Source organism: Letharia lupina, assembly GCF_014066315.1.
Source record: "Letharia lupina isolate WasteWater1 chromosome Unknown contig_13, whole genome shotgun sequence".
Classification (NCBI taxonomy): Eukaryota; Fungi; Ascomycota; class Lecanoromycetes; order Lecanorales; family Parmeliaceae; genus Letharia; species Letharia lupina.
In genome coordinates this window covers 529,741-557,640 of record NW_023502982.1, presented here as the reverse complement: position 1 = coordinate 557,640, position 27,900 = coordinate 529,741, and the positions used below count along the sequence as shown (strand labels likewise).

Here is a 27,900-nt window from a genome sequence, read left to right as displayed (position 1 = left end):
GGGCTGAGAGAGCGTCATTGAGCTTCCTAAATCGACCAGCTCCTTCTCCGAGCAATCGCGGCCCATGACATACAAATATACCCCTTGGGTACACGTGCCAAGCATACTTTGCCCCCCCGCAAGCCCACCGCGAATGTCGAGAATACACAAGCACATGAAATTCAAGCTCAAGATTGGATATGCACAATGTGCACTCGCCGGCCTGATAAACCTTCCGCTGTCGCCGTCGATTGAGATGAGTGAGTCTCATATAATGATACTTATAAGCAGCTCTGGGGTAGAGTTGCTCGGACGGCAGTTCGACCCGAGCGACACGGCCGATCGGTCCGGATTTAATGTGCAGATGCTGCGATATTCTCCGAGGATAAGGTACGGTGTTCTGTTATTGGACTGCGAGGGTAGTCTCTGTGAGCGACAATTCCCGTCAGTCTCGATCGCTTCTATGGTAAAGAGAGTTGGTCAACGAACCGTGCTGGAGATGCGCCAATGATTCACTCGCAGTAGAATGTTTGAATTCAGGAGAACGAGTTTTGTAAATTCTGCGCCACTTGATCTTCCCTTTCTAGGTACGTATGACAGTTTCTAGATTTCATACCATTCATTAGGCTGTCGGAAGTATGCTGGGTAAATGAACCGAAGCAAGCGAGTCTCGTAACCGTCGGTTCTAACCAGTACTCAGAACTTCGGTCAAGGCGCCCAATGCAATGTTTTGGAAATAGTGGTCTCGAGGCACAGACTGGTCCAATCTAGAGCTGTTGACACACTCCGTCTTTCGCTTGTGCTTTTGGTTCAGCAACTCCCTGGACATAGCCTCCAGAAGAGATATCAAATATAGAGGCTAATAACGAGAGTTAACAGCGTTTAGTTGTACATATATATCTCCCCAGGATTTCTAAAGGAATTTCCGGTCCTATTACTCATTTAGATATCGTTTTCACACCCATAGCCTACCTAAGACAACGCCCAACACAGTCAATCCATCTTGAAAAGGAAGTGCTTACCGACGCCCAACCTAAGTCTACTTTCAAACAACTGGACCCATTCATAAGCTTACTCATCCAGACCTCGGATCCGATTCCTATAGGATTCAGTGTACTTTGGAAATAAAGGTCTCACATCTCTATACATTGTCAGCCGCTATCAACAGCAGCTCACATTGCAACCTCTCCGATATCAAGAGCCAGCTCAACTGAAACCCCCGGACCAAGATTTAGATGGTATGGGGATCTAGAAGAGACTATCATCGTCTCCGAATCCGACCGTTTAAGCTCAGTCGCTACGTCGTGACTGAAATAAGAATACTGAGGCGAAAAACCGAAGTCATGATCGAGGTAGGGAATCAACCTCTTCTGATGCTTTGACATCGATTTGACAGTCAGCCGTGAACAGGATAACTATATAGATAAGACCCAGCCTGTTAGATATTGAGTTGAAAAAAAGATGCGGCGAGGAGATTCAAGTACCATGATAACCACTCGCCTTTGACCTTTCATGTCGACCGACAACTCGTCTATGAGAGCCTCATCGATAGGAGTAGACCCGCCAAGTGAGGAAGTATCCTCTAACCCCTCACCAAGGTCTCCTTAGACGGCAAATATTGAATATGGACGAAGTGTATCATCCGCTAGATCGGCCAACGGAGGATGCAGAATCCTTGAGCAGATTTCTCAAGCAGAGGATTCGAATGGGTTATGGTCTGAGACAGGTTGATGTCCTTGGTGTCATGGGGAGAGACATCTGTGTGATGAAACTTATGAAAGGTATTATGCTTCGCGCCAACGCGGGTCGGTGATGTTCCGAGACAGACTAAGGTTTGCGTCGCTTTTGAGATGGTTCTGCACTTTCCTATTCTAGTCGACGCCAAGTCGACTATCTGGAGATGCCTAGTACGGCACCACCGTGGCCAACAGCAAGGGTATGCACACAAGATATTCGGACGCCGGACTTCAATCTTGGTTCTTGTTTTAGTAGTGACACGACCTGCACGCACGAGGCAGCAACATGGAGTCCACTGCTGTTAAGCGCCTAGTTGCCTCCGAGTTTACAGTCTTGCTCGATAGGTCACACAGCGGATGCCCCGAAGGATTCCCAGAATGGAACATAAAGACTCAAAAGATGAACTGGCGGGGAGTATTAAGAAACAGCCAGCGGCTGGTAGTTAGAGGAAAAGTGAAGGAATGGAAGGATGAACAGGCAGTGGTCTCTACGGTCAAGTGCCTCCTTGCCTCTCGGCTGATCTTGAGCTTGACCGATGTGTTATGAATGAGGACGAGTTGTTCTGGATGCTTCGTTCCTGCAGGACCCTAAGACCGCTTGAATACGAATAGAACCAATCACCTTGGTCCGAAGAGCATGGCCGTGCTGAAGAATGGAATCATGGCATCGAACCCAGAGCGGCAAGGAGTTTGGATTTTGATGGAGTGAAAAAGGCGCCAGATATGGCAACAGAAATTGTCATTTTTAGGCCTAGGTTCACGGGCACTATTCCAGTTCAAAATGTTATTTATGGCTATCTTTTACAAGCATCCCGTCAAAAGCGCTTATTTTATACTCTCTATAGTTATAGAAACATTATACTATACTAATTCCGCGATTTTTTTTATTTTTTATAAATCTTAAATATTCTATTCTTTATTAAATAGAAATTATTAATTATATATAATTCTTAGAAGATAATTCTAAAATTTAATAATATAAGTATTTCTTAATCTATAATCTAGAAGATATTATCTTTTTAATTTTTAGATAATTCTTATTTAATCTAATAGCGAATCTAATAAATCGCTATCTTTTTATTTATAAAAACTATAAAAAGTAAAAAAACTTAAATATTACTTTAACTAGAAGACTTTAATTTTTAATATCTATTTAAAAAAGATAGAAATTTATTTACTTCTCTTTATAAAGAAATATAAAATTTATTTATTTTATTTAAATTTAAATTAAAGTTTAAAAATAAAGTATTAAATAATAGAAAGAAATTTCTATTTAAATTATTAATATATAGAAAAATATTAGAAAATATATACGCTTAAATAACGATTTCTATTTTTTAAAAAAAATCGCTAAAAATAAGTATAATAAGAGATAGATATTAATTAAAAGATAAAATAAAAAAAGTAATTTTTTAATTAAATTCTTTTAGAGAGTAAGTAAATTTTATTAAAAAAAGTAGTTAAATTCTTTTAATAGCTAAGCTCTTTAAATAATAGAATAATAAATAATAAATAATCTTTAATTATTTAAAACTATTTATAGATATTTAAATATAAGATAATAATAATAATTACTAGTCGAAAAGATATGAAATTTTTTAGACTTAGAATTTTTTAACTTTTACCTCTTTTCTTTAAAAATTTATATCTTTATAGTCTATTTATAGAATCTTATAATTCTTTTATCTCTATAACGAGATTACGAGACTAATCTATTTTATACGAGACGATTTTAAAATACGATAATTAGTATATATAAAAGAATAAGATAAAGTTAAGTTAAAAAAATTTAAATTTATATATATAGCTAATTATAAATTCGAGTTCGCTACGCTTTTTAATTAGATATTACGAGTAAATAAATTAATATTCTTAATTATTAAAATCTTTCTTTCTACTTTTAACCTTTTAATAACTTTACTATTTTCTATTAAAATTTAATAATTATTTTTTTAAATTATAGAGCGTAATTTACGCTTTTTAAATACGATTTTTTTTTTAAAATTTAATCTTATAGTTCTTTAAAGATAAGGATTTCAAATATCGCTTATTAAAGATCGCTTATTAAAGATCGCTTACTAAATTTACTCGACAGCTCTAAATAAAAAAAATGTGTATGAATTTAATTCATAGACCTTTACTCGTTTATATATAAAATATTAGATAGAATTAGAAATATTCTATATTTTTAAGATGATATCTCGAAAATTACTTAAATCTTATATTAAATTCTATATCTTTTTAACTAATAATAATAATAATAAATAATAATAATATCTTAATTTAATTTAAGTATATTAAAAGATTTTAAAATTAATAAAAATTAATTATATATTATTAAGTACTATATAAGATATTAAATCTCTTTTTATAAATTAAAAATAAGATTATCTTAATTTAAAAGAAATAGTTATCTTTTATAATTATCTTTAATATAAATTAACTTTAAATATAATATTTAAGTAGTTAAGAAAATTCTATTAAAAATTTATATCTATTATTTATAATAGTTTATAGTAATAATATAATAATTAAAAGAGTCGATAGTTAAAAGATTAGAAATTTTACGATTCTATTATATAATAAAGCTTAACGATCTCGACGAATAATTATTATTAGAAAATTAATTACTTTTTTTCGAGTTTATAATATAGTATTTAGATATAGAAATCTACTTATTTAATAAAAATCTTTTATTATTTAGAGATTATGATAATCGTAGAATCGATTTTTTTTAATAAAAAGATTGACCTTCGTCCGCCGTAGTATGGGTTGCCGTACAGATAAAGTTTCCCCACCAAACGTCAACGTGCATGAGATCGCTTAATATATATTTCGTGGGCTAATTACCGAATCATACCCCGAAACTATGAATCCTTACCGAATCATACCCCTAATTACTGAATCATACCCCTACACCAAAATTTGGGGTATGATTCGGTAAGGATAAATTGCATGGGGTATGATTCGGTAATTTACCAAACTTGCCACAGTGGCTTCCTTGAATGGCCTACTTGTAGATGTAGCTAGGTGCCTACTTTATGTCTATACTGCTAGGTGTCTATGCCTGTGTAGGTTATTGGGAGTAGAGAGTGTGTGTGAGAGTCACAGTATTAGCAACTCAGCTAAAAAACCTGGTCCCGGGGGTGTCTGCGCTTGATAGCCAGACACCCCTATTTGGACCTAAATAAGGCCCCCGTAGGGCCGTCGCAGGGCCCCCGTGGGGGCTGCTGCTAACACAGACTGGGTGTAGACAGGCTGGGGGGCCAAATTTAGCCCACTCGGCTTTCGTCTGATGTATTTGAGCTGGTAGATCACCCTTTGAATGCGGTCGGAGATATTCCCTTTTTTCTATGGTCGGATGGCCCAGGTCGCGGATCCTCTCCTTTGCGATTTTTACCATGAATGGTAAATTACCGAATCATACCCCAAGTGATGGCAGATTACTGAATCATACCCCTAGGGGTATGATTCAGTAATTAGGGTATGATTCCGTAAGGATTCATAGTTTCGGGGTATGAATTAGTAATTAGCCCTATATTTCGTTCTTTTCTTCCTTCTCCACCAGCAGGGCTGACAAACCATCCTTGTCGCTAGAGTATCAATCATGTCCAATACAAAGTGAAATCGCAGCATGTCCCGAGGTCTTGAGAATGGCCATGGTGAGGATAATGTTGCGAAGCGTCGAAAACTCTCAAATGGCACCACACACAGCGCCAATCGAGCCCCAAAGATCTTCGCTCCATTCAGGGCAAGGATTTCTTTCTAATCAACGAAAATCATGCAGCAATAGCTAATGCACCTTAACAGACGATAGGCCTTGTCTCGCCGACTGCGGTTCCCTTTACTTCTCTCCCACTCGGCAAAACCACCTTCCAAGTCACTACCTCCGTTGGACGATGCCTACACACCTACGACCTTTTGAAGGGCTTGAACTTAATCTTTCTGACCAGACCTCAAACGCCAAGTGATATCACGGCTACAGTCGCCTGGAAAGATCGTGTATTCGCCGCCTGGGGTGGAGAAGCAGCAAGTAGCGATGTTGGAGTATGGGTATTCAAACGGGGGAAGAAGGTTGGAGAATTGGAGAGACCACTGGGGCTTTCCGAGTCCATCAATCGGCTTATAATCTTCGGTTCTTGGATAGTGGGATCCTGCTCGACGCGAATCGAAGTATGGAAGTCTGCGACCTATGAGCACTACACAACGCTCACTCCTACAATATCAAGAAAGGCCGGTCAAGGAGGCATACTTTCTGGAGGAATATGCAACATGCCAACTTATTTGAATAAGGTCTTTGTAGGCAAGCTAGATGGAAGCCTTGACATTTGGAATCTGAGCACTGGCAAGCTCATCTATACGGCACTTCCACCGAGTATTTCGTCTGGAGCAGTCACTGCCCTGGAGCCTACCCCAGCGCTCTCTCTCCTAGCAATCGCCCGTGCGGACGGATCTATTGTTCTCCATGACATCCGTGTTGATAAGGCAGTCTTGAGTCTCAATACTAAAGCATCCCATCCTTCTACGATTAGCTCAATATCATTTCGAACTGATGGACTCGGCGCGGGGCAAGATGGTAGCAAATCCGGTATCATGGCTACGGCAGGCACAGGTAGTGGAGATGTGACCTTCTGGGATCTCAATGATGGAGGACGTATCACTGGGGTTCTGCGAGGAGCCCACAATCCACCCTTTTCGGCTCATGGCCGCGATTTAATTGGGATCAACCGAGTTGAGTTTTTGCTTGGTCAAGACGTAATGCTCACAAGTGGACTGGACAACGCACTGAAATCCTGGATATTTGACGCTAACTCGTTATCACCAACACCTCGCATCTTACATTCGCGCTGTGGTCATGCCGCGCCAGTCACACGGCTCACTTTTGTGCCATCGAACTCTGATGGTGCAGATACTGGAGGCAAATGGCTCATGAGCGCTGGAAGAGATCAAAGTCTCTGGGGATGGAGTCTTAGAAGAGATGGGCAAAGCACTGAGCTCAGCCAGGGAAACGTTCGGAAGAAAGCAAAAAGACTTGGTCTTTTGGGCAAGAGTCTAGAGAATGAGAAATCTACAACTCTGGAAGATTTGAAAGCACCTGAGATCATAGCTATGGCTTGCTCATTGAACCGCGACGGAGGAATGGGTGCTTCTAGTGGTGGCGGTGCTGTATGGACGAATACAACCTCAAAGAAGGGTCCTGCTGATGCGTCAGAGAGTAATGCTACTGGTTGGGAAAGCGTTGTAACCGGTCATCGTGGGGACAAGTATGCAAGGACTTGGTTTTGGGGCAGGAAAAAAGCAGGAAGATGGGCCTTCGAGACTGGTGATGGGACGGGGGTAACCAGCGTTGCTATCACTTCATGTGGAACCTTCGCGCTCGTGGGCTCCGCTGGCGGAAGCGTATCTTCGTTCAACTTGCAGTCTGGTATCCAACGCCAGAAGTTCCCATCATCCCTGACTCCAGGACAAGCGAGAAGGCTAAAGATGAGCCATGGTGCCGTTGGCTTGGATGAAAAGCGAAAGTATGCATTGGGCGAGGGGAGACATAAGAGAGCTGTGACTGGCCTCATGGTCGACGGCCTCAACAAGACACTTATCAGCTGTGGCTTGGACGGAAAGATCAAGTTTTGGGACTTTCAGACAGGTTTGCTGCAGGACGAGATTGACTGGTTCCCCATGACGTCTATCATAGCATCTCAATACCACAGGCCAAGCGATCTCGTGGCCTTAAGCTGCGACGACTTATCCATCCGAGTGGTTGATACAGAGACTAAGAAGCTTGTCAGAGAACTTTGGGGCTGTCTAGGGCAGATCAGCGACTTCTGCTTCTCAAACGATGGTCGATGGATAATCGCGGCCTCGATGGATTCAGTCATTCGGGTATGGGATTTACCTACCGGTCATCTCATCAACGCGGTCCGAGTTGAAAGCACGTGTACAGCATTGGCGTTTTCGGACACTGGGGAGTTCTTAGCTACTGCCCACGCGGATAGCGTCGGGATCAACATCTGGAATAACCGTACGCTCTTCACCCACGTCCCCACAAGACTACTCAAGGAAGACGAAATCAGCCCAGCGATTACAGCTACCCAATCTGGGGAGAACGGTCAAGGATATATAGATGCTGCTTTTGATGAAGAGGCGGACGAAGAAGTGCAAGAATTGGACGATAACGATCTAGCGCCTACCGACCAGCTCAGCCTTGACATGCTCACACTAAGTCTTGTTCCCAAAAGCCGCTGGCAAAATCTCCTCCATCTCGACACCATTCGTCAACGCAACAAACCTAAGGAACCCCCGAAAGCCCCCGAAAAGGCCCCTTTCTTCCTTCCTTCCCTCGACAGCGCGAAGTTAGCTGAGCCACCCAAAGCAGAAGAGCAAAACCAGAACACTCTTGCCGAGCGCTCTCGCATCACGAAGATGGACCGCGCTGCTACTGCAAGCCAATTTACCACTGCACTCCAAGCTACTAGGCAAAATAGCGACTACACCCCCTTCATCGCGCACCTCAAAACCCTTTCGCCATCAACCGCAGACATCGAGATCCGTTCTCTCAACCCAGAGGAGCTCGTGCCTTTCGTCTCGGCTCTCACGTACCAACTACGTAGCAAGCGAGACTACGAACTTGTGCAGGCATGGATGGCCGTCTTCCTACGCATACATGGAGATGCTGTGCCTGGAAATGCAGGCCTGAGGCAAGCGCTGGTGGAGTGGAGAGAGTGGCAGGCGCAGGAGGGGAAGAGGCTGGGGGATTTGGTGGGATTCTGTGGGGGTGTGGTGGGTTTTATAAGGAGTGGGAGAACTTGATGATATCATTTGTTCAGTTGCATTTGTTGAGAAGTGTTTGAACCATCGGTCAAGTAAAAATGTAAGGCTGGATACCCTAGATACCACATAGAATTTGGGCTTTTTGCTACAACAAATAGCTTGAGTGAATAGAGTATGTCGCTTCTCTGTCCTTGACGTCCATCCTTTCTCAGGGCTCCTTTTCAGACTCCGCTAAACGATTGTGGGAATCATCGCATTTTCCTTGCATATCTATTGGGGCAATATCCACAATTGTCAAGGCGCGAATGGATCAGAACTATTGGGAAAGGTCCGAGCTTGAGATCAGCCACCAATTTGCTATGCAAAATATGTAGCTCATCGCTCTCCGTACCAGACGCATACAGATTCTGCTTCCCGAAGCTTTCTATATCATGTTATCAGACCCGTAGGGATAAAGTGAATATGGGATGGTGAGGTAACATTTTGCAGTTACTTTGGGTATCAATTGGAAAATTGTTATATACAAACGATCTTGTTCAGCATAAGTCGTGATCTCATCTAGCCAACCATGTAATCTTTCTGTGCTAGCTATCGGATCTAAACTGGCAAGTACACCTCATGCGTCCTCGTCGCTATGATTGACGACCTCCTCAGCATCTGCCTCCTTCTGCAACATCACAGCCAGCAGATCGAGGAGGTGGTGGACACTACATGTTTTATTTTCTAGGGTCGACATTTGAACAGCCAGTTCGAAGCCTGAAGGTATCAGTTGAGCTATGGGCGGAAGCGTACTGAGGATCGATGCGAGTTCCTTCAGGGGTTCTGATGGACCAGTCTTTGTTGTAGATATGGTGTATACCAGTATCTGCTTGGTCATACGTAGAGTGTAAAGCACAGCTTGTACCTGGGCTGACAGATGGATGTCCTCCCGTGTCGAATTAGGTTTCGACAGGCCCGTCATGAGCCGTGTCATCATCTCCCTTGATGGAGGGGGCTTGCTGTTATCTAGATACCAGCGGTAGACGTCTGCTAGTGCATATACTCTCCAAATCACATGTTCGGGGTAGTCGGCGAATGTCTCGGCGAAGGCTTGGACTTTGGCCAGGAGTTCGGTGGACTGGACGCGGAAGTCGTCGGGCGAGGGAATGCAGATCTGCTGAGCGATGATTCTGTCTCCTCTTCGGTAATACTCTGCTGTGGTTGGTCGCGGCCGTTCCTGCGGCCTGTCGCGAAGGTGATTGGGAATTGAGTACGCGAAGGAGCGCTCTTTTGTGCAGACTAGCCATGCTGAGGATCTCGAAGGGTCGTCAATGAGGCATGGCAAGTACATGTAGACATTATCCTGACTTGTCGCTGTGAACTGTAGTACGAGCTCTGACACCCGAGGATCTAGAGGTGGTGCATGAGTGATGTAATTGGCCAAAGAGTCCGGAGAGAATGTCTGCGATTCAGTGATTGAAGTATTGGTGGCAAATTCCTCGAGGAACTCTTGGAATGAAAGATATCCAATATCTCGGTGCTCTTTTGCGCGGATCACCGCATCCGGCAGAGTGAGTTTTCCTTTCGTTCTTGACAATACATAGGCAAGTCGCTGTAAGTCGACGAGGCCTAGATGTTCGGCAATGTCTTTGGGACGGAAAATCGAAAGTCTGACGGTTTTGCAGGCAATTTGCTCACCATTCTCTTCTTCTCCTTCTGGACGGAGCTCAACCTGATGGATTAATGAAAATGCACCGTGCGAGCCCAGATCATGAACGAACAGATCCGAATCGTTGGTGAGAATAATGCCGCCATCCCGAGCCGCTTTGGCACAGTAAATATCTGCCTCGCCAGGTACAACAACAGATACAGCTGCATATTTACTGCAAGATACGGCATCAATGACAGCTGGGACAAGAAAAGGAGGAGCTATCATGCCATGGAAAGTAGTTGGCGTTGGAGGTCCTGCTTCGAAGACGTGGCTTGGTGTCGCCGGGCCATGGTCGCAAGACCCTTGTACATTCTTGGATCCATTGCTGTTCCTCACAATGTGCTTCTTCAAAAGCTTGAGAGAATCGCTTAGTCGTTGAATGCGGATGTCCCTCTTGCGCGTTGGTAGGTAGCCGTCGAAATAGATCTTTTCACTGAGTAATGCGCAGTCAAGTCAGCCAAGAGCTTGAGTCATGCATCGATAGTACGCACATCACCAATCCATAGCTTTCCAATTGTTCGAGGAATGCCAATGCTCCTTTGCCAACCTCATCGTATGACGGCATCATCTCCATGGTGTCGAGAGAGACTGACCTGTGTATAAAGAGTCTGTTGAATATGCAGTAGGCAAAGGATGGTCCATCGACGATGATTTGGTTGGTTTGACGTGCGTCTTGAGCTTGGTGCCTTTCACAGTTTGGCGTTTGGCAGCCTACGACCGTCGAGATTGCGTAAGGTTGAAAGTGCTTAATTAGACCTGGTATTCCCATGTTGACGGACGAAGTGATCGGTTGGTAGCCTTACGAAACAGCGAGGTTCATTGATCGTAGCCCTGTACTATATTAGGAAATATGATTTCCGAGAGCTAAGTTGCGCAGATAAAGATTTTCGGTGCGGGTGTAAAGGTTGTGAGGGCAAGACACGGCAGCGTTCAAGTCATTCACCACAATAAAACGTCATGTTCATTGTTTTGCAATATGGTTACCTCGCCAGCAGAATATAATCGAGACGACAGATCAAGGTAGCGGTGCTCGCGTTCACCCTTTTTCCAACATCGCAAGTATTTGTACAGTTTTGAGGCAGGATCAGATGACTTGCTGGACCCTACACGTTCTCATGGAACATACTCCTCCTCTCCGTCGGACTGTCGTCCTGTGGCCCGCCTCCACTCCCCTGTTTCGCATGACCTTTGCCCTCCTCATGTGGTCTCGGGCTCACACCCCTCAGCTCGCTTCTCTCCGCCTCATCTCCGAATGGATCCTCGTGCCCCATCTCCTCATCATATCTCTCATCCAGACCCTTCTGACCTCCCCCAATATGTGGAACTCCAGCGCGACTGATACTGCGGCCTCTTTCTTCGCCATAATCTGGCAGTGCCTGACTCCCGCCTCCGTATCCTCCACCAGCATACGCTCCACTCGCCGGCGGTCGCAACCCCAGCTCCTGCTCTTCGTAGTAGCCACCAGCCCCATACCCATCCGCCTCAGCCCCTACCCTGGCATCCCAAGCCTCATCTGGATCCAGTCCCCTCCTCGCGCCAGGTCCAAGCGGCTGTTCATATGCTCCGCTTCTTGACCCTGAGCCTTGGATCTTTGACTTCACCCAGGCAAATATGCCAGATGGCGCAGGATAGGCACCCGCATGTCGATTTCGCTTCCAAGGGATGTACGAGGACAATGGAGGAGGATCGCGTCCCGCACGCTGGGCCTTCAGGCGTGAATATCCGATCCATCCGAGCGCGGTGATGGGGATGAGGAGGATGAGGACGAGGATGAGCCCTGCGTAGATGTTAGAGCCATCATTCTTTCTTCAAGAAAAGAGACTGAGTTGTGAAAAAGAGCTAAGGAGCATGATCAAAACATGTTTGCGATTCAAATCTTGGAGCTAGGTACTGGGATCACGTGGATTCGCATCCGCGTAAAGTAATAAAGTAGATGTACGTACAGCCCCAGCCCGACATTTTCGCAACTTTGCGTTCGGGACGTCAATATTATGAGATACAAAAGTACATAATCGGTGACTGCTTTGATGTGACCACAGGCAGCGAGTGACAACAATATTGTCTGTGGTTGAGAAGCAGCTGAGTTTGACAGACGTTGCGGAAGCTTGGCTGGCAATGCGGAGGAGACAGGGGTTCACCCGGCTAAAGTTGTACGTACTCTAAGTGCACGTCGGCTGCAGGCCGAGCAGGTATCAAAACTTCGACGCACCCACCATCATGCGGCTCCGCACCACACTCAGGCAACACAGCAACCATGGATCTTTCATTAGGTCCCCGCTTTTGTGGCTCTGCTCACTGTCGTTGCTACAACGTGGGAGACGACAATGTCAGCGCCACCCAAAGAAGACTGCCAGAATGAAGGGACCGTTCGAGGGAAGGATGCCAGCTTAACCTACGACGCCGTGGAGGGCATCCTTATCATTGAAGGCGACTCCGGGCACGAGACCATTCTCGACCGCAGCGTTATCGCTGTCGTCGATGGGAGAAAGGATGGAGAATCTGGTACCAAAAATCAGCAAATTCTGCTCCTCTACCAACTCCCAGGAGCGCACTACAGGTTCGAGGATGTCCAAGTCACGAATTTGCCGCAGTCATTCATAGACGCCAACGTAATCTCGCCTGGTTTTGGGCAACTAGTGCCTTCCAGAAGTGCATCCGAAGGCAGCGGCTCCGTTCCAAGTCTATATGTCGTAATATCCATCGGTTCTGGTACAGGTGAAGCACAAGGATTCTTTGATAATGTTGTCAAGCCAGCATTTACTGCTAGTGGCGTTCAACCGTTTTCCTATCACGTTCATACTACGAACTCTAACAAGAGCATCGAGAGGCTTATCAGCGCGGTGATACTGCCTCGAGCGAATGAAGGCGTGTCTCAAACAGTCCTGCTTTTATCAGGCGACGGCGGTGTGGTCGACACCATCAATGTGTTGCTCTCTTCGACGAGAAGCGGACAATACGTCAAGCCAGCAATCGGCCTTGTTACCATGGGCACTGGCAATGCTTTGGCTAACTCTACAGGCCTGAATCGCGATCTGACGCGAGGTCTTCGTCACTTCTATCGTGGACAAGCCCACCCGTTACCAACGTTGACTGCAACGTTCTCCCCAAATTCGGAAATTCTGTTCAATGAAGGTAGACAGACCGAGCCTGTAGCGCCACCTGCTGCTGATGCCGGAGAAATGTACGGAGCTGTGGTCTGCAGCTGGGCTCTTCATGCTTCTCTAGTGGCCGACAGTGATACGGCGGAGTACCGCAAATTTGGTAGTCAACGTTTTCAGATGGCTGCAAAAGAACTGCTTTCACCGTCTGATGGCTCTGCACCGCATGTTTACAAGGGTCAAATCACACTGGTCAAGCTCGACGAGAATGGCCATGAAATTCAGCAGATGCTGGATGCGCAGGAACATGGGTACATACTAGCCACACTGGTCTCTAACCTGGAAGAGAAACTTACCGTCTCTCCTCATTCGAAGCCTCTGGATGGCCAGCTACGCTTAGTGCATTTTGGCGCTATTCCTAGCGAAGAAGTGATGAAAATTTTGGGACTAGCATTCCAAGGCGGAGCCCATATTGATAATGAAACGGTCGGCTACGAGAGCATCGAGAGATTTAGGATCGACTTCGATGAATCAGATGGTCGCTGGCGAAGAGTGTGCGTAGATGGGAGAATCGTCCGAGTGGGTGAAGGCGGATGGGTGGAGGTGAGAAAGAACACTAGCGTGGATGTCATCGATATCATTGTCGATTTGAGAGTATGAATCAGGAAGCGGAAGATATATTCGAGAATACCTTAGAAAAGACAATCAAGATTGATATCACATGTAAAAAGCCGCCAAGGAGTGGCGTTGCAACTGCCTTATGCAATCATCTAAAGACCAGGTAACGCGGTCACGCGCCGCAGCTCATGCAGCTATAGCCTCATGTGAGCCGACAAAGGCTCAAGGCAGTGGGACTTTCAAGAGCGAGAAACAACACCGTCCCACGAAATTACTTTCTTGGAGAAGGCAACCTCGCCGCACAACCGCTTTATCCATCCTCTGCCGGGGCTGACATCGGAAAAGGGTCCACAACAATGCAACAGTTCCCGCTTGAATGCTTATCACTCCACGTACTTACGGGCAGCTTCAAAACATACAAGAGGGTTCTAATCCTGGCAGCCTCGGACCTCTGCCAGCAATCGGCTGGCGCGTATCTCCGGAGACAGTCGCACAGCGCCAGAAGATGCTGCTCGTGCATCAAGTCGGATCCGTGCGGGTTGGAGAGGTAGTACGGTTGGTTTGGTCTGCTCTTAAAGGCGGACTCAAATTCTGACGTCCACCAGCTATACACTCACATACACGCCCTCGCTTGACCGAATACTGCCATCACCTACATACTTGCATGTCAAGATCAAGAATTCATCAGCAATACCTCTCCGAGCCGCGTACCTCCACGGTCCATATACCTTATACACCGCCTGCTACCCTGCAACATTCGATCCGAATTACAAGTACGAGAAACCATCTCAAGAAAGCTGTCCAGAATTTGAGCCCAATCTTAAGGCTGGGGGCAGCTGGACGAGTCGTTTGACTGTGCCGGAGAACATACGGGAGACGGCTGGAAAAGCAAATGTGAAAAGAGGGACCGATGGTTCTACTCCGAGCTTTACGTGGATAATTGAGATCTCGTCACAGGTCATATTTTCTACATCAGCTTCGGTCAATTTCGAGCTTCTCGTGGGCAGGGACGAGAAGTCAGTAGAGCTTGGGTTTTCATCTTTAACGGGTCAAGCGGTAGCCACACCCGGCCAATTACAGGATCATCAGCAAAGTAAGAGGAGCAAAACCGGCCACAGTGCAGCGCAGCCCAAAGGAGTGTTTTCACATGCAGTGACTCTGGTAGTCGAAGATACGGAGAGCTTGTGGAATAAACCAGCTCTGCCGGAGTGGGATGATGAAGGGAAGGACAGGGGCAAAAGGCGCAGCTACCCTGATCCTGGAGAGGGGAATGACTTCTCCTCGAGGAACGTAGCGGGTGAAGCGGGAACCAGTGATGAAAACAAGAAGAAAGAGCCAAAAGCCAAGAAGCGGAGACGAGTTCACTTGGTCGTTCTCACTCACGGCCTGCACAGCAACCTCGGAGCTGATATGCTTTATTTGAAGGAGAGCATTGACGCAGCAGCAAAGGAGGCTCGCCAGAGTGCTAGGGAGAGAAGGGCGCACGAAAAGTCCAAGCACACATCAAGTTCGTCCGACGGTGCAGCTCAACCAAAGAACGAGAGCGCCAGTTCTAAGAAGGATCAGCCAGACTCGTCTACTGCTCCTTTGTCTGGCGGTCAGGATGATCTTGACGCGGGAGCCAATGTTGACGAGGAAGATGAAGAAGAAGTCATTGTCAGAGGTTTCGATCGCAATGCCACTCGTACGGAGCGAGGTATACAGTATCTAGGCAAGCGGCTCGCAAAATGGGTGCTCAACATGACATTTCCGGATCAACCGTACCTACCTGTGAAGAAGTCTCTTCCAAGGAAGCTTTCCAGAGTCTTCACTGGCGACCAGAAATCAGACACTCAACAAAGCCCAGCTCAACATAACCACAGCAGCATTCATCGTCCAGCGAAAAAGCCTAATGACTTAGCGTACAAGATTACGAGCATCAGCTTCATCTCACATTCTCTGGGTGGCCTGACCCAGACGTACGCTATTGCCTACATTCATAAGCATTCTCCCAACTTTTTCAATGAGATTAAGCCAATCAACTTCGTCGCCATGGCTGCGCCGTTTCTTGGGCTGAGCAATGAAAACCCGCTATATGTCAGGTTTGCCCTTGACTTCGGACTTGTTGGGAGGACCGGACAAGATCTCGGCCTGACATGGAGGGCCCCGACCATGATGCGGAGTGGATGGGGTGCCATGATTGGCGGCATCGGCTCGGAGGGCCAACGAGCACACAGACAGCCAGATCCCGGATCGAAACCCCTACTACGTATCTTACCGACAGGTCACACACACCAGGTCTTGAAGCTGTTCAGGAATAGGACAGTCTACTCGAATGTTGTTAACGATGGCATCGTGCCTCTACGGACTTCGTGTCTTCTATTCCTTGATTGGAGTGGTCTAGATCGAGTGGAGAAGGCCAGAAGGGATAATGGTCTAATTGGTACTATGGCAGGTTGGGGTTGGTCAGAGATTACGGGTGCCAATAAAAGCTCAAACAAACATCTCCGCGCCGACAACGGCAATGATGCTTGGTCGCAGTCAGACATAAGTGGTGACGAGGGCGCCAGTCAAGGAAGAAAGGCTGCAGTACCTCAGCCGGAGGAAAATGCAGTCCGGGATGACACGACGGCAGAAGGAAACGAAAGCCGAGCGAGCAAAAAACATCCTGACCCTCAAGGTAAACCATTCGAAGACGAGGACTATGATGCTACAAAAGCTGAGGAGCCAACGTCCCATCAGCCAGCACATCCTCTGGCTGGTTTGCTTTCTTTTCTTCGCCCCAGTCAGCCCAAGAGCCAGCCCAAGAGCCATCATCACTCTCCCAAAAATACCAAGATCTACAAGAGAAGCCAGACTACCAATCGTACCGCGGATGATGTGGCAAGCATGTCCTCAGAGGGCTCGTCCGCAGCCGGGGTATCTCTGGGTCGCCCAGGGACTGTCAGAGGCGATTCGATCATCGAAAATCCCAACAATGATTTTGCTCCTCCAAAAACTACTATCTTCGAGGCTGCGGGTGACGTCTTGAATCCCCCTTTGCCGACAAGGGAGTTCTTGACCAATCCCCAAGGTCGACCGCGCACTATTTTCCATGATCGTGTCTACCATCCTGAAGACATACCACCTCCGCCTACCAAAAGAAAGCGAGAAGGTTTAAAGAGGACTTTTTCGAGCGAGTCTCGGAACGGCCCTTCTCGCGTCAACACAGACTACGATGGCCAATTCAAAGAGACTCCGGACATGAGCAGCATGAAAGTGGAAGAAAAGATCGCACGAGCCTACCATCATGGCCTATCATGGCGCAAAGTACTCGTCCGTCTCGAGCCCGATGCACATAATAATATGGTAGTCCGACGCATGTTCGCAAACGCCTATGGCTGGCCGGTAATCAAGCATCTTGTTGACACTCACTTCGCTGACACCTATGCTGCTACAACGGCAGATGTGGATGAGCCGAACAAAGAACGCGCCAAACCACCAACAGAAGCTGTAGGCGAGCATGGCGAGGAAGTGCGTGCTGACGCGCCCAGGGAAATGAAGCGCAGTGATAGCGAACGGTATGAAGCTAAAGACAGCATCTCTGAGCTTACAAATGTGGAAGACCACAGTATGAGTAGCAGCATTAATCGCCCCAACATTTCCAGACAGGACTCCGCGCAGTGGGATGACTCAATGTTTGACGTTACCGACGATGATGATGATCTCGACCAACCGGGCAGTACGGGCCACGGCTCTTCCTTTTCGAACGCTGAGTCGACGAAGGGTACTTCAGAGGCTGAGATCGCGGAGTTTTTGACAAGGTCACCGCTTCCAGTTGATGAAAATGCAAAGGCAAAATCGGCAACGAAGGCTCCGTCTGGAGGGACATCCTCTGTTGGGCTAGGCAAGTCAGTTGAAGAGCGCTTGAGTCCTGGCAAGTCTAGGAGGCGGACCATGGAGGGTCAAGGAGACGGTGGAAGTGGGAATCTTGAGGATGAAGTTACGAGGATACGCATTGGAGATGGCCAATGAGTCTCAAGCATTGTGCATTAGCGAGCGGTTAGCCCTTTGTTTAAACCTCGCTTGCATTTGGTAGATAGATATTATGACAAGATACAATGAATTATACAAGTCAAGTGCCTGAATAGTTCACCAAGATAAGAATATTCGAATTGATTTTACTGATCGATTGGGGTTACTTGCCTGAAAAGTGTTACTCTTTTAATTTTGTATACCCCCCCTGTGTAACAAAATGTCGCGATGAATCCGCAATTCCTGCGCGATGTCAGCTCCCCGCTCTCACAAACGGACATTATTCCGAGCATCTGACCCGCTCCGGCGGTACCACCACCTTCTCCGAAAGCAAAACTGCGAATAAAAAAGGCGAGACACATGGGCCTACAGCCTGAATGCCACTCTCATTTTGACCGCTTCAAAGCAGATATGGTCGAACCCGATGGACTTCTTCCCCTTGTGTTCCAACACCGATGGGGTTTTGGAGCATATGATGACATGCAAAACAGGGATTAAGCGGTGTGTTTGGGCGTCTGATAAGGGGATGGGGCCTTGAGTGTTCTAGCATTCGTAGCTAGTTGAGGATGGAATAGACGTTGGAGAAGGGACGGGGGCCCGTTATTGTTTGTTATTTGTAGCTCTTCAGGAATAGAATAGACGTTGAAGAAGGGATAGAGGTCGGTTATTTTCTACCATTTGAAGCTCTTCAGGAATATAATAGACGTTGAAGAAGGGATAGAGGCCCGTTGTGGTTCTACCCTTTGTAGCTCTTCAAGTAGAAAACAGGCGTCTAAGAACGGATTGATCCCTGCCTTGTCTTACCATCCGTAGCTCTTCAAGAAGGAAACGGGCGTCTAAGAACGGATTGATCCCTTCCTTATCCTACCATCCGTAGCTCTTCAAGAATAAAACGGACGTCTAGGATGGGGTTGAGGCCATTTTTTCCCTCTATTTATAGCTCTTTAAGAAGGGAATTGGAATGGAATTGAGGTAGTGGAATCGTGGACTAGTTCAAGATTTTCCCCATATTGATCCGTCTTTCATAGCTGTCCAGACCCCCCGTATGTCCATGTTCTCTGGCTTGTTCCCTATGAAAATTCCCTAATGCACACGTCAGATCCGAAATCTCACGGTGGATTAGCTGTACGTACCCCTCATCTGACTGACGCCTTTTCGCTCAGATCCGTCTCGGCGAAAGAATTTTTCAACACACCCTCCCCCTTCGTATCACCCCTTCGTAGCCTGTATGTCCAGGAGCTACCGTTGTATAAAACCTCGTCAATAAACAGCTTCTCTTTTCCGTTGCCCTCCTTCTGAGTAAAGATGACCTGGCCTGCGTGATAGATGTGCCTAACCTGCATGGATTGGCCTCTTGTTAGCTGTGACACGACAGGCAACTTCACGTTTGCACGGGCAAATCCCTTACCTTCTCTTCGCAGTAGAACTTGAAATATGAGTGACTGCCGACATGTTGAATGGCGCAATAGGGGCTGGATCGTGTTGCAGAGGATTGTGTTATGAGCATTTTTGAAGCACAGGTGGCGAGCTACTTTTACACGCTCGTACATCAGGCGGGCTATCAGAATAAGTGGCAGTTCCGCCAAGAAGGGCAACGAGAACATTAAAGCCTAAGTCAACAATGAAAGGATTTTGAAACTTACTTTTGCTTGTAGGAATATAGGTACTACTAATCGTAGCAACTTTGTAACGAAAATAATCTTCTTGAAACCTCTTCTTGTTGAGTTCTCGTCGATAACTCGAAGCGCCAAGACTGCCACCTATTCTGACAGCCAGCCTGATCAGGGACATTTCAGGCCGGTACGCAATACCAGTCTAGAAATTTCAACGCAACGAAGCCGTTGCAAGATACTCCCCGCATCACGCCCGACTTACCTGACACTGGTTCTTGTTAATCATAGCGATGGTTCAGTATTGGAATCCCTATATGACAGGTTATACGGAATCGAGCATTTCAGCAGCCATGGATAACAGGCAGTGATGGAGTGATATTGGTGAATCTAGGTTGCCAGTCATGAGCCCCTTTTCTGGATTTCGAGAATGCCTAGAACTGTTTGTCGACTTGTTGTCGACATTACACTTCGACCTCGGTTTACTTGACTATACTTCATCAGAAAGCTTTTGTGGTTCAAATCTCCGCCAAAAGTTCTCAGTATCGCTATTGCCGCCCACGGGCTTCCTATGGTCTTTTCCGTTGGCACTCCTTGCTCGATGAGCTCATGGGGGCAACATGATGCAGTCGCTGCTTACGCGGCAAAATTGGCCAGGAATGTTACAAGGACTGCACAATACCTAAAAGATCGCGAGACGTCAGCTGCTTCAAATCTATACTCGAATGCTCGAATCATTCACAAAGGCAGAAAGGCCAGTGACAGTAAACACCCACGCTGAAGTGGCTGCGAAGTTCTCATGACGCCGAGCCTTGGAGAATGCGTGCAAAGCTGCCGAGAACAAGACCGTGAAAGCCCCAATCATTAGGAGTTTTAGAGCGTTAGGACCCCTGACGATATATAGCACCGCCGACGGGCCTAGTAGCATGCTGGCGGCGGTGATGGTGAGCACTATTCTGATCAGTACATCAATGCGGTGCTTGCTGCGTAAAAGAAGGTTTGGATTGTCGCTGATACGACGTTGCTCCGGCGAGGTAAAGATGCTCTGGCACAGTTAGTAAATTTGGACCTAGCAAGGACGAAAAAGACCCAACATCTCTTCTAGGGAAACACGTCAACAAAGCTCGTTCAACAATTTTATCGAGCCAACCTTCCTCTTGCTTTTCGACCAGAGCTACGAAGTCAGTGCCATGTAAAAGATGATCTCTTTCCTCCCCGGAGAGGGGTTGCTCTTGTTCTATCCATGTCTTCATTCCTTGGAGGTCTCGCGCGTCAGGAGCCCTCAACGATGCAAATCTTATTGTCCTCTCCACCAGGTCGTCTCAACGCTGTGTGAGCCATTGTCAGACAGAGAGAAGCCAGCATCGCTTACCATATTCTTTGAGCTTTGGGCCAATCTTGTTTATGAAAGCCTTCCGTGGATTTTTTTCGTTATGATATTCATATCTTTTTCTCGACATAAGGAATGTGCCATCGTCAATGCTCGCATCTTCGTCATCCTGGTCAAGCAAACCCTTTTGTAGCTTCGCAAGCTCGTCTTGGCAATACAAGCGATGTCTAATGCGTGAATGCATAAAACTCCTACACATGAGAAATTTCCTTGAGTCACAGTCAAAGAAGGCTGCAAGTTGTGGGTAACCTTCCGGGTGATCGTCGACTGCCTAACATTTAGCCATTGCGTCTGCTGATATGAGAGACGGAATTCAAGCTGTACTTCGTTTGACCAGCCTTTGAATCTTATCGGATCGCTCTTGCGGTGGCAGATGGACAGTCGATGAACGCGACGTGAATTTCGCACGCAGATAAGTGGTCACTCTGCGAAGTAAGGTCTGAGAAGCAGAATCTACACAGCATCTGTTACCTCCTAGGTTTGTAGGATTCAGTTTGATGGTATCCAATTACTTGTTCCTCCAACGCAAGCTCTTGGATTTGTCTCTGCTCGTTCCTCATCATATCCAATTTCGGCACTTCCAAGACCAGCAACGCGCCTTCCCCGAGTCGATGCTATCGGTGACATGCGATATGACGACGCAGTAGAGGAAGTTGCTCCGGCCATGGTCATTCTTGAGGAAACAGTAATGAAATTCACGATCGCTCTTGCAACAACAGGGCAGCCTCTAATATACAAGGTGCCTGAGGATGTTTCTGAAGCTGGCTCTCTATTGCCAGGTCGAGGTCTCGAGCTGACTCAGAAACACCATGAATACGAACAGCCTGGCACTGCCTGGTTGCCTCAGGAGATGCTGGTAGCCGCATTCTGCATCAACATCGCTGCTCCGATAGGCTGGGATGACCTCTATTTTCGTCCCTTGTTCATTTTACCTATCATGTCCTTCGCCATTCAGCTGGTAAAAGACAGAATTCCGGTGACTGGCCGAGATTGCGTCTACTCTGGCTCAGGGCGCAGGTGCGGAGAACCACGTTCGTCGCGAGGCATATTCAGAAGAGACTCCTTGCAAAGGGGCCATTGGAGCTTTGACTTCAGCTCGAGCTTTCATTCTTCAAGAATAAGTCAGACTGCAGAAAGAAACAAAAGGATATTCACTTTCTAGAGGTGAGTCCATATGCGCTTTCGAGATGAGATGAAAGGATGTAAATCAAAGGAGCTGAGGCTAAGAGGTGCCAAGGAAAACCAGGACCTATGGAGTTAGTATATCGGACTTGTACCACGCTACTTGTGTGACTGTGTAAGGCGGGTTATAGCTCGGCAGAGGTGAAGCTTTCGGTATATACTCGCTTCACCCCGGATAAACTTATAGCATGTACTGACACCCGGGTGACAGAAAAGCCTGGACACTAACCTGAATTAAGCTAGGAGATCAAGGGCCGTCCCACATACAATTTCACACCCAAATTTCCCCCTCCCAGTTAATAAATAAGTGTGTAATGAGTATGCCTGAAAGGATCCAGGCTGTTCTAGACGGTGATGGACGAATGACAGGCTATTAATGGAGAAACATGGTATTTGCGCATAGAAATTTGGTGGGGGAAGGCCGTAATCTCCATTTGGTTAGTGTCCAGGCTTTTCTGTCACCCGGGTAACTGAATGTATCCGTTTCACCTCGGATAAACTCGAGCCGAGTTTAAAATAATATCGATATTTTAGAGAAGAGATAAGGCATATACTAGACTGTTAAGGAATAGTTCTTAATATTGGTGTGGTGTAAAGTTGATTCCTATTGGCGCTGGTACAATGGTGTAGTGGTTTTTTATTTTCTGGCAGCGCCATTAGCCACAGGTTTTTAAAGTTCTTAACCGGGAACAGTCGTTGGTTCGAATTCCGTGCGATGTATTGATTTGCAAAGCGAAATGTTCGTTGGTTGGCTTATTGTCCGGGGCGGACGCCTGTTGGTTGTGGTCGTGTGGTTGGAGGTATTTAGTTCGTATTAGGTTCGATTCCTAATGGTGTTGCGGTGCTTTTTATTTCTGGCAGCGCCATTACTGCAGTGTTGCCGTTGCATCTTCCCCGAAGGTCGTGGGTTCGAATCCCAGTTGTATCTGGTCTGGCTTGAGTGCAGCAGCAGAAGTGTTGTCCTTGTCGTGCGGGGGCACGCATCTATAGTTGCGGTCGAGGTTAGAGGGTACGTAATTCGTAATAGGTTCGATTCCTATTGGCGCTGGTACAATGGTGTAGTGGTTTTTTATTTTCTTGGTCTGCAGGCACATATGTGCGAAGAAAGGCGCGCTAAGGTCTAATCAGAAAGGTATATCGAGTGTGAAGGATTAATCCGTAACAAATGCCCATAAAAAACAACATTGGCTATATTCTCATGGCAAGAAGTATTAAAATACTAAAAAGAATTAAAGATACCGGGTTAATTAGTGATATAAATCTTATAAAATCTCCTATCGCAGTAAAACCTTTCGAATAATATCGAAGTAAGATATCGAACGATTTCAATTCGTTCAAATATGTATCGTCTGATCTTTCTTATTAATAGTGGGTTATAGTAACTTAGCTGTGACCGTCGCAGTAGATCCTTCTCTTATATCGTCATTGCAGTGATGTATATGAATATGATATCGCTTAGGCATGTGGAGACAGCAGGCCAAATTGTAGTGTCGTTCTCCGCTTGCTGAGTGGCGATTTGATATGGGATTGTGGAGAGCATATAACGTGGGATCTTGGAGAGCAGGCCTGTGTTCTTGATGCCGGGGGCCTTGCTACCGCTTGATTTCTCCGCAGTATTGTCCGCAGTGTTCTCCGCAGTGTTCTCCGCAATTGCCTGTAGTGGTTCCTCCTCTTACTTAACTGAGTGCTCTGGCTGAGTGGCTGACTGAGTGGCTGGCTGTGAGGGAGAGCAGGCCTGTTGTGTTACTGCTGCTGCTGACTATCTCCGCAATTCTCTCCGTACTACATTGTTCCTCCTCTTGTAGAATACTAGACTAAGTAATTGTCATCAAGTCCATTAATAGAATTGAAGAAAATCCAACGCATACATATGTTATAAATCCAACTCCAACACCTATTGACAGCCTGGCCTGGGAGCTTCACTGTAGATTTGCCCTGTGTCTCCCATGCTCTTGCTATCAAGTCTACTCCATGGTAGGGAGGTAGGGAAAGAATCGAATGTGTTGAATGCCATTTGGTAGCAGGCTCACTATGTGTGTTGTCGACATGCTCAGTGAAGAGGTCGAATCGTAGTCGTTTGTTCCCGTCGCCATTGTAGCAGGCTCACTATGATGTTGCCGACATGCTCAGTGAAGAGGTCGTACGTTTGCTGCCATTGTAGCAGGCTCACTGTGAGTGTGGGGGTGTTCGTGATTGTGTGAATGTGAAATGGTGTTGGCGATTTCTTTCGATTCGCTAGCCGTACGAATGGTCCAATGCCTTATTTATCTCTCGACCACTGTTTGCCGAGTCCGATTCGCTTTGAAATCGATTTACCTGTCTGGTAGGCTTACCCAGGGATACGATGGCTCAACTTGATTTCTTGCTAAAGCCCCTGCCAGCGTATTTCTTTGAATTCGTCCGCTAATTCGAATGGAGTGAGTGGGTTGACCTTATTGCATTTCTCTTCGCCGGGTATACGAAGGAGCCTTATTATAATGTCAAGACCAGCATAGGTGCGATACCAGTATGAGTGAGGTAGATCAAGGATAATAAGGCTATTGTCAAGGAAAAGGATGACTGGGTCATGAATTCATGGTGTGGTAAAAAGATGTTCATTATTCTATGTGCCTGCAGGGCAGATATGTGCGGTGCCAAGCCACGCTAGGCCCAAATGGGTGGTGGCTCTGAAGGAGGCCTTGGCGTACCGTGACAGCTATCGAACTATGTATGTAGGAAGAAGGCATGTAGGGGATACCTCCTGCCAAGGCACTAGGCCATAGGGCTGAGTGGTGTGTCAAGGGTACGCTCGTAACACTTATTCTATTATATATTCTAATTATTTATTTCTTAATATTTACTAATATTAAATTTTATTAAATTATTAATTTATTAATTTATATATTTATTAATTTATATATTTAATAGATAAAGTTTTAAATAATTAAATATTATTAATTTATTTATATTTAACTTTAATAATATACTTTTATTTTAATACTTTTTAATATATAATTATAATATTTATAATATTAATTCTTAATATATTATTATTATTTTATAATAAAACGAGTAAAGATCTATAAATTAAATTCATAATCATTTTTTTAGATTAGAACTATCGAGTAAATTTAGTAAGCGATCTTTAATAAGCGATATTTAAACTCCTTACCTTTAAACATTAATTAAACTAAATTTAATAATTCTTTTTTTATTTAAATGCCTATATTACATTTTATATTTTAAAAGAAAATTTATAAAATTTTAATAGAAAATAAAAAAGTTATTCTAAAATTAAATAATATATATCTATTTTTTAATTAAGGCTATTGAGCGAACTTTAATAAGCGAACTTTAATAAGCGATATTTGAATTTCTTACGCTTTAATAATTATAAGACTAAATTTAAAAATTCTTTTTTTATTTAAAAGCGTAAGTTATATTCTATAATTTTAAATAAAAATTAAAATTTTAATAGAAAATAAAAAAATTACTCTATATATAAATAATATATATCTAATTTTCTAATTAGAAGGCGCGAAAGAGCTAGCGAGCTAACTTAGTCGATCTAATTAAAAAGCGTAGCGAACTCGAATTTATAATTAACTATATATATAAATTTAAGATTTTTTAAATTAGCTTTATCTTATTCTTTTATATATACTAATTTAAATATTACGTTATTATTATATATAATTATTTTATAATTAATAAAAAAGAATTACTTAATTTAATTTATCTTCTATAATTTAATATATAGAATTGACGTAGCTTCTTATCTTATTTAGGTGGCTCGAGGGTAATGGAGGTTGAAAGCTTAATGTGTAGATCGTGCGCGGGAGGCTGTATTAGTGTGGACGGGGGAGGGGGACTGTCTCGATGATGATCCTATCTGCTTTCTGAAGTGGACAATGCAACAACCATGGCCAAGTGTACGTCAGCAGCCGGTGCAGTATGACTTTATCAAACAACAAATGTTCTCCTACTCAAATTAAGTTGCCGTTGCGAAGCAACTTCAGGGGCTGAGATGTAGACATCAGATGAACTCTTAAGGCATCATGAAAATCCGCCAGTCTTGGCATTGATACTCGGTAATAATATACCAGAAAGATACGGTAAGCTACAGTATGGCCGGACTAGCTTGAAAGCTTGGACGCTCCGCTGATAAGATTAGGGCTGAGCAGAACGCGAATCTCCGAAAAAGTTGTTTCGAACAACACATACTCTCATTCATCTAGCAAGCCAAAACCCTTCTGGAACTCAGTCTCAACGAGCCTCTTTCAAAACCATGGCCGAGCCCAATCTCCAGGAGATCCATGATTTCCTCTTCGACATCGCCTTGAAAGCTGGGGATATGATCACTTCCGCAAACCCCAGCACAGTAGACACGAAGAAGAATTGTACGTGGGATCAATTCCACTTGAGAATATCTCACTGACACTGGATGATGCAGCCTCGGACCTTGTTACCGAGACGGACAAAGCCGTGGAAGACATGGTCTCCAGCTCCCTCAAGTCCAAATTCCCAGACTATTCGTAGGTAACATCCGTCCTCCCGCGCCAAACACAACTGTCCTGCCATTGTTGTATCATCGAACATCCTATTGGAAGGCTGATATCCCTCTCTACAGCTTCCTAGGCGAAGAAACCTCCACGTCCGGCCGCCTCACCCCGGCCCCAACCTTCATAGTCGACCCGATAGACGGAACCACCAACTTCGTGCACGCCCACCCCTACATCTCCATCTCCCTAGCCTTCGCCCACAAGCTCAGACCCCTCGTCGGCATCGTCTACAACCCCTTCACCCAGCACCTCTACCACGCCATCCACGGCGAAGGCGCCTACCTCACCGCCCCCAGCGTTCCCACCTCGCATCCGCCCAGGCCCGGAAGCGGGACCGAGAACACGGAGGCGGTGGTCAGCGCGTACACGATGACGAAGCTGCCGTTGAAGATGCCGGCGCCGCCGTTGACGGGGCTGAAGCAGGCGTTGGTGGCGATGGAGTGGGGGAATGAGCGGAGCGGGAATAATTGGGAGACGAAGACGGAGACTTTTGCGAGTCTGGCCGGGGACGAGTCGACGGGTGGGGCCATGGTGCACTCGTTGAGGAGTTTGGGAAGCGCGGCGCTGAATTGTTGCGCGGTGGCACGAGGAGACCTGGACGCTTACTGGGAAGGAGGATGCTGGGCGTGGGATGTGGCTGCCGGGTGGGTGATTGTGGAGGAGGCGGGTGGGAGAGTGGTGGGCGGGAATGATGGGGAGTTGGAACCGGCTGTTGATTCGAGACGCTATTTGGTGGTCAGAGCGAGTGAGGGGAGGAAGGGGCAGGAGGAGATGATCCGGGAGTTTTGGGGGGCGGTGAAGGGGAAGCTGGAATATGAACACTAGAGTGATGGCATGGTTTCCCCTAGATTACGATGGCATGACACAAAATATTGCATAGATCGTGGGTCCTGGCTTTCACACGAGACGGATAGACTGTCAGCAGGGAAGGGACACAACGGTAACTCGGTCGAAGCAATCCAGATTCCCCAAGTCTGTGGGAGTTGGCACACGGTGAGGATGTTGTTGCGGCAGACATTTTTGGGGGCAATAACCCAGAGGTTTTGACAGATTGAACAGAATCACCGCCAAAGATATGCTTTTGGGACCCGTCATCAAGTAAGTATCTCGCTGGAGAAGACCCGTTGGGATAACAGCCCATAGAAACTGGGCAAACGAACCAGAACGATCGCTAATTCGGCATGGTGTGATGCGCCATCAATGTCTACGCTCTAGTGTGATGCGCCATCAATGTCTACGCTCTAGTGTGATGCGCCATCAATGTCTACGCTCTAGTGTGATGCGCCATCAATGTC

At 45.9% G+C, this 27,900-nt stretch overlaps 6 protein-coding genes across 6 annotated transcripts; 3 read left to right on the top strand and 3 right to left on the bottom strand.

Annotated features, from left to right (window-relative positions):
* Positions 1-5,349: 5,349 nt before the first annotated feature.
* HO133_001655 (uncharacterized protein) lies at positions 5,350-8,522 on the top strand (the record flags this gene model as incomplete). Its single annotated transcript, XM_037292583.1, has 2 exons — positions 5,350-5,466; positions 5,526-8,522. 2 exons carry the CDS (start codon positions 5,350-5,352, stop codon positions 8,520-8,522), a joined length of 3,114 nt encoding a protein of 1,037 aa, XP_037151122.1.
* A 577-nt stretch (positions 8,523-9,099) lies between these two features.
* Positions 9,100-10,747, bottom strand: HO133_001654 (uncharacterized protein; the record flags this gene model as incomplete). Its single annotated transcript, XM_037292582.1, has 2 exons — positions 9,100-10,606; positions 10,665-10,747. 2 exons carry the CDS (start codon positions 10,745-10,747, stop codon positions 9,100-9,102), a joined length of 1,590 nt encoding a protein of 529 aa, XP_037151121.1.
* A 529-nt stretch (positions 10,748-11,276) lies between these two features.
* Positions 11,277-12,132, bottom strand: HO133_001653 (uncharacterized protein; the record flags this gene model as incomplete). Its single annotated transcript, XM_037292581.1, has 2 exons — positions 11,277-11,950; positions 12,117-12,132. 2 exons carry the CDS (start codon positions 12,130-12,132, stop codon positions 11,277-11,279), a joined length of 690 nt encoding a protein of 229 aa, XP_037151120.1.
* Positions 12,133-12,497: 365 nt separating this feature from the next.
* Positions 12,498-17,882, top strand: HO133_001652 (uncharacterized protein; the record flags this gene model as incomplete). Its single annotated transcript, XM_037292580.1, has 3 exons — positions 12,498-13,925; positions 14,296-14,444; positions 14,495-17,882. The coding sequence occupies 3 exons, from the start codon at positions 12,498-12,500 to the stop codon at positions 17,880-17,882; spliced, it is 4,965 nt and encodes a 1,654-aa protein (XP_037151119.1).
* Positions 17,883-19,018: 1,136 nt separating this feature from the next.
* Positions 19,019-19,781, bottom strand: HO133_001651 (uncharacterized protein; the record flags this gene model as incomplete). The annotated part of the gene is made up of 3 exons (XM_037292579.1): positions 19,019-19,197; positions 19,526-19,697; positions 19,758-19,781. The coding sequence occupies 3 exons, from the start codon at positions 19,779-19,781 to the stop codon at positions 19,019-19,021; spliced, it is 375 nt and encodes a 124-aa protein (XP_037151118.1).
* A 6,550-nt stretch (positions 19,782-26,331) lies between these two features.
* Positions 26,332-27,430, top strand: HO133_001650 (uncharacterized protein; the record flags this gene model as incomplete). The annotated part of the gene is made up of 3 exons (XM_037292578.1): positions 26,332-26,443; positions 26,497-26,578; positions 26,674-27,430. The coding sequence occupies 3 exons, from the start codon at positions 26,332-26,334 to the stop codon at positions 27,428-27,430; spliced, it is 951 nt and encodes a 316-aa protein (XP_037151117.1).
* Between the last annotated feature and the right edge of the window lie 470 nt (positions 27,431-27,900).